Source organism: Euphorbia lathyris, chromosome 6 (genome assembly GCF_963576675.1).
Source record: "Euphorbia lathyris chromosome 6, ddEupLath1.1, whole genome shotgun sequence".
Lineage (NCBI taxonomy): Eukaryota > Viridiplantae > Streptophyta > Magnoliopsida > Malpighiales > Euphorbiaceae > Euphorbia > Euphorbia lathyris.
Genome location: NC_088915.1, coordinates 31394621 through 31400281, shown reverse-complemented (window position 1 = coordinate 31400281; position 5661 = coordinate 31394621). Strand labels below are relative to the sequence as shown.

General features: G+C 34.9%; 1 protein-coding gene across 1 annotated transcript; it reads left to right on the top strand.

Annotated features, from left to right (window-relative positions):
* The first annotated feature begins 427 nt into the window (after positions 1–427).
* LOC136233745 (transcription factor GAMYB-like) lies at positions 428–5381 on the top strand. Its single transcript, XM_066023443.1, has 4 exons — positions 428–1119; positions 1554–1908; positions 3935–4901; positions 4984–5381. Exons 2-4 carry the CDS (start codon positions 1567–1569, stop codon positions 5193–5195), a joined length of 1521 nt encoding a protein of 506 aa, XP_065879515.1. The 5' UTR covers positions 428–1119; positions 1554–1566; the 3' UTR covers positions 5196–5381.
* The last annotated feature ends 280 nt before the right edge of the window (positions 5382–5661 follow it).

Genomic DNA, 5661 nt, shown 5'->3' with positions numbered 1-5661 from the left:
GCGGTTCCAATATTAGAAAAGACAAGTTTTATGATTAAGCAAGTAAGAACTTCATTCTTAATATCTAAAATTCTATTATTTGAATTATGTAATAACATTCAAATGCACGTGCAACACATTTTTAACGCGCAATTTATTTTCTTTACCATCGAGTGATTATTAATTGATTACATTTTACGCAAATTTAGAAAGTTAATTGAACATTTCATATAAATTGAGGGGCTATCAAGACACTTTGAAAGTTCAGGAGTCCAATCAAGTTTTTTGAATAGCTTAAAGGGCAAAAATGTATTAAGCCGTTAAAAATAAAAAAACAAGATGAAGGAAATATATACGCAATAAACAAATAAATAAATAGAAGATTGAAAAAGTGGACCCAATGGCGAAATATCCATCCATTGGTGAACCAAATAAAGGCTTGAAGCTGAAATGGAGGCATGGGCTGAAAAGGGGACCAGCTTGAGCAGAGAAGTGGAGGAGGAGGAGGAGCAGCAGGAGGAGAAGAGGGTAATTAAAAAAAAAAAGAGTTAGCTTGTTCTACTCCTATTCTGCCTCTCCTACATTTGCTCCACTACTGCCATCTCCTTGTTTGATTGAGTTACGCTTCTTCTTCTTCTTCTTCTTCTTCTTCTTTTTAAACTCTTTCATCTCTTTTTTCAGTCAAAATCATTCTCATTTTCATCACTCTCTTCTTTTTCTTGGATCTTTCTTGGATGATCCTCTTTCATACTTTTATTTCGTCTTATGCTGGATCTGAGAATTATCATTTGCATGTTTTTAGATTGCTTATGTTTTCATGAACATTTCAATTGTTGAACTCAAACTTCACCTAATGTGGGGCTTATTATGCCTTTCATCGCTTCTTCATTTTTCATCATCAGACCTCCCATTTCTCTGCTAATTTTTTCATTTTTATTCTCATTTTTTAATTATTCCATTTTATCATCTCAATTCTTTCTGTCCCCAATTGCATTGCAAGGATTCTGGTAATTGATTCCAGATTCACCATTTTCGTTCCTTTTTACTTGATTATCCCAATCTGGATTTTTCACTAGCTGATGGTATTAGATTTAGTGAGATCATAATTTGCAATCTTCAGCAGCCTATCTTACTATCCAGGTAAATGCTGTGTAAATGCTCACTGTTTTGTTAATTCATTATGTACTAATAAAGGAAAGAAATGAAGAGAGTCCTCAATTAAACTGAGTCTAGTGCTATCATTGACTTGAATCTTAAAGAATTTAGCAATTTAATTAAGTTTAATTTAATCAAGGGTACCCATATGTACGATATATGATAGATCTTTCCCAATTAACCTTTTTCTTTTGTTTCTATGCTTGACTTCCTGATTGTATAACTTGTGAAGTGAGTTTATTGTCTTGTTATTATAGATGGTTTTGAGTTGAGTTTGCTTATCTTTGTATGTGTTTGTTCTATATTAACTCCAGTTAGACATGTTTTCTGAAATAAATTGTTGCATATGCTTTCTTCTTTTCACTATAAAAAATGCAGCTTATACTCTATACGTTCTCTGTTACAATTCACCTTTCCAGGCGTATTTAGGAGATGAGCAGTATGACAAATGGGAGTGATGATTATAAAAAATCAAAAGGTCGTCGAGAGTCACCTGCATTTGAAGAAACTAGTAATGGTCCTCTAAAGAAAGGTCCATGGACCTCCGCAGAAGATGCCATTTTGGTGGAGTATGTGACCAAGCATGGAGAGGGAAATTGGAATGCCGTCCAGAAGCACTCAGGGCTCTCTAGGTGCGGAAAAAGCTGCCGCCTACGCTGGGCAAATCATCTAAGACCTGATTTAAAGAAGGGTGCATTCACTCAAGAAGAAGAACGGCAAATCATTGAACTCCATGCTAAGATGGGAAATAAATGGGCACGAATGGCTTCACAGGTTGGTAGAACCATAGTTTATTTCTGGCTTTGTTCAATGCATTTGATAGGGCTGTGATTTTAAGGGATTACTAACTACATTTAAGGAAATGGATTCTTTGCATGTATGCTACACATCATATCTATTGATGTGAAAAGAAAAACATAGATACAAGCATAAGTACAATCATATGCACAATGTGTAACTAGATTTTATTGCTGCCTCTATTTATTTGTTCATTTGCAAAATTTCTAATAGATTCAATAATCTTATATAACATGTCGCTTCTAGATATCTCTTGAGAAAAGAGTTTCCTTATGCACCTTAAGTCTTAAGATCTTCCCCTAATTTGAATTCATAAATAATACCTCCGAAAATGGTTGCTGGATGTGTTCTGTTTATAACCTCTGCTGTTAAAAGGTTAAGGATGAAAACAGTATGGGACGTATACAATGTGTGGCATTCAGCATGGACAAAGAAATTAGTGTCAGTAATGTCACATTAGACTAAATAGCATGATTATTTCCATGATGAACACTAGCCACCTTACAGTCCTCTGCTTTCATTTAGTCCAAGTGGAGACAATTTAAAATTGCAACATAACATTTAGTCCATGTATTGTGTTGTGCTCATGAATGGGACTCTTCAAAGAGGAAAGACCATTAATAGCCTTGTCCTAGGGGTAAGGTGTAGCTGATTGGGAGGATTAAAGACACAATTTTTTATGCTCATGTTAAGTCATGAAAGTGTAGAATGTAGATTACAGTTAATGTTGATATCTGATCTTAAGGATAGTTTTTACTTTACCTTTTCTTTTCTTGGCTGAGTAAAATCTAAGATGATTCCATGGTTCCCTACAAGCCAGTTGCCTTTACTTATGTTTTCTCCCTACAGGGTAAGTGTCAGGCAATTGTACATTTGACTTTATAATAATTCTTAAGCATTGACAAATTGGATATCCTACTTAAACTTTTTCCTTTTTTTTTTTTTTTTTTTTTTTTTGAGTCAGCTTCCATATTCTATTGTTAAATGTCCTTTTGTAGTTTAGGAGAACCATGCTTTTATCAGGACTAATGGAGCATACTAGTGAGTTCCTGAAATCTCTTTAATCTGCTGGATCTTTTTGTTAACAATGTAAATAGCAGCACAATTTCCATTATTTTATCATTCCATCTTTAGTTTATTTTGATACATTAGAATCATGATATAAAAGCGATGATTTTACACCATACTGTACTTTGTACACTGACTTTTCCACTTGATTAAATCATTTCATGTTAACAAATTATGTTTTGGTCTCAACGTATTCACATTTTTCAGTTATGGAATAAGAGATACTGTTTTGGCATGAATACTCCATGCACTGAATTAATTATCGTGAGACGTAATTTTTGAAGTTCATATTAAGCTAATTAGATGATGCTGTGGTTTATTCAAGCATCTTTTCTTTTTGTATGCATCTAATTTTTTCTTCAGAAACAGCTCAGAAGAGGCTTCTATTGATGATTTTGCAAAAAGGATTCTGGTTAGTATAAACAATGATGATAATTGAGGAATCTTTCTATATAATTTGAGCTAGACAGCTTAAGGAGTTGCGAATTGGCATACTTGTGTAGATATTTCTCCGGTTACAGCTGGGTGTGTAGAAGAAGAATTGGCGCTGGATAGGCTAAATTATTTCTTGTAAATTGAGAGAATTTCTTTTATTTAATATTTTTATTCCTTTTGGTTTTAGTGTGGGAAGAGATAAGTGAACATGAGTATTGCAGTAATTATATTTGGGCTATTGTAAATAAGTAATTAACTTTATACTGGTAGTTTCTTGTTGAAATGATTGAAATAAAATGAGTAATTATATTTGGTGTATCACTAATTTGTTAGTGTCAAATAATTTGTAGGGCTCATTCATGTTCGTGTACTGAAACGGATGGATTCTCTACAGAATTTTGGGATAATATATCAAATTTTCAATCTATCAATTGTGTAACCATACAATGGCTGTTTCAACTGTTTCAAATTTTCAATCTCCATTATTTTTCTTTTGCAGTTGCCCGGGCGCACAGATAATGAGATAAAGAATTACTGGAATACAAGAATAAAGAGACTGCAACGTGCAGGTTTACCAATTTATCCTCCTGAAGTTTGTCTGCAAGTATTAAATGGAAGTCAAGAAAGTCAAAACATGCAAACTACAGACGCTCATGGTTCAGATTATCTACAGGCTGACCATTTTGAGATTCCAGAAGTGGAATTCCAAAATTTGGAACTCAGTCGAGGCCTTCTATCATATTCACCAACCATTCTTGACATTCCTCCTAGCAGCATGCTGAAACAAAATGTAGATCCCTCTCTCCATGGAAATAACTTTTTCTTCCCTATGATGCATCCTTCGAAACGCCTTCGAGAATCTGAAAATCTGTACTATGGTCTTGATGGTAGTATTAGCAGCATCCCAGGATTAATTCAATCATCTGATAAAATAGCAGAATCCTTTTGTTTATCCTCTATATATGATACTCATTGTAACCCGTATGGCCAGCCGCAGTTATGTGTTAATGTTGGCAGTCATGCCCTATTAAATGACAACACTTCTTCTTCTGAACCCTTATATGGGGCTATGAAGTTGGAGCTCCCTTCACTCCAATACTCGGAAACTCAACAGGACAGCTGGGGAAACCCTGCGTCCCCTCTGCCTTCACTTGAGTCAGTTGATACTTTGATTCAATCTCCTCCAACTGAACAGATTCAGTCAGTTTGTCTTTCACCACGAAGCAACGGTCTATTGGAAGCAGTACTTTATGAGTCCCAAACTCTGAAAAACTCTAAGAAATGCTGTTGTAGTAGCCAAACATCAAATATTTATGTCGAACCATGTAATGCAGACGAGTGTCCGTTAAATCCTTGTGAGACAGAATGGGAAGTACTTGGTGATCCAAACTCTCCTCTAGGTTATTCTGCTGCATCAGTTTTTAGTGCATGCACTCCTATAAGCGCGACATCATCCGACGAACCAGGTGAGAGAGACTGAGTATTTTGTATTGCATTCATTGTTGTAGTTAGTTATTGGTTAACTTTGATGTTGTATGTTTTATGTAGGAATTGATGTCAAGCTTGAAACAAGTAATCAGTTTTCAAGCCATTACATTAAAGAGAAAGAAGCAACTATTAATCAAATTGACTTTAGTAGGCCAGATGCTTTACTTGGTTCATGCTGGTTCGGCCTTGGTGGCGGACACATTCAACAAATATCCTGTCAGACCCAAGATATTAAAGTACCTTTTGATGACCAACTCAACATGGAATGCTGATTTTTTAAAAATGACACAATTTGCCTATTTCTTGGTTCATCTAGTTATGATTGCTGCATTTAGGATCTTAACCAGCATTTTTTCTTATTCTTATGGAGATGATATTCATATTTTTATGAAATGCTATTTTTTCTTGAATATTAACAACTGTACCGTCATTCTTTTTATATCTCACTTGAATTGTAATTTGGTTATAATTAAGCTACTTTGTGTAAAGGGAGCCAGTTGGTACATCTCCGAGGAGATAGCTTTCAACAACAAGGATTATTGAATGAAACATATCAATAGGGATCCAAAATTGATAAAAGCAGTACTATATCTGCCATATGATCGCTGCCACCATCCTTGGGCTAGGGAACTAGCACTTGGTTAAAGTGATCCACATTAGTTTATGTGAAACTAGGAGGCAGGCATCTAACCTTGAGTTTTGTGAACACTATATCACCGTTGAGCTTATAATGCCCTC

Bases quoted from the DNA above. Each gene is read 5' to 3' on its own strand.
- LOC136233745 (XM_066023443.1), top strand. From the start codon at position 1,567: ATGAGCAGTATGACAAATGGGAGTGATGATTATAAAAAATCAAAAGGT. The intron at 1,909-3,934 runs GTTGGTAGAACC...TTTCTTTTGCAG, and splicing joins GGGCACGAATGGCTTCACAG to TTGCCCGGGCGCACAGATAA. The intron at 4,902-4,983 runs GTGAGAGAGACT...TGTTTTATGTAG, and splicing joins GACATCATCCGACGAACCAG to GAATTGATGTCAAGCTTGAA.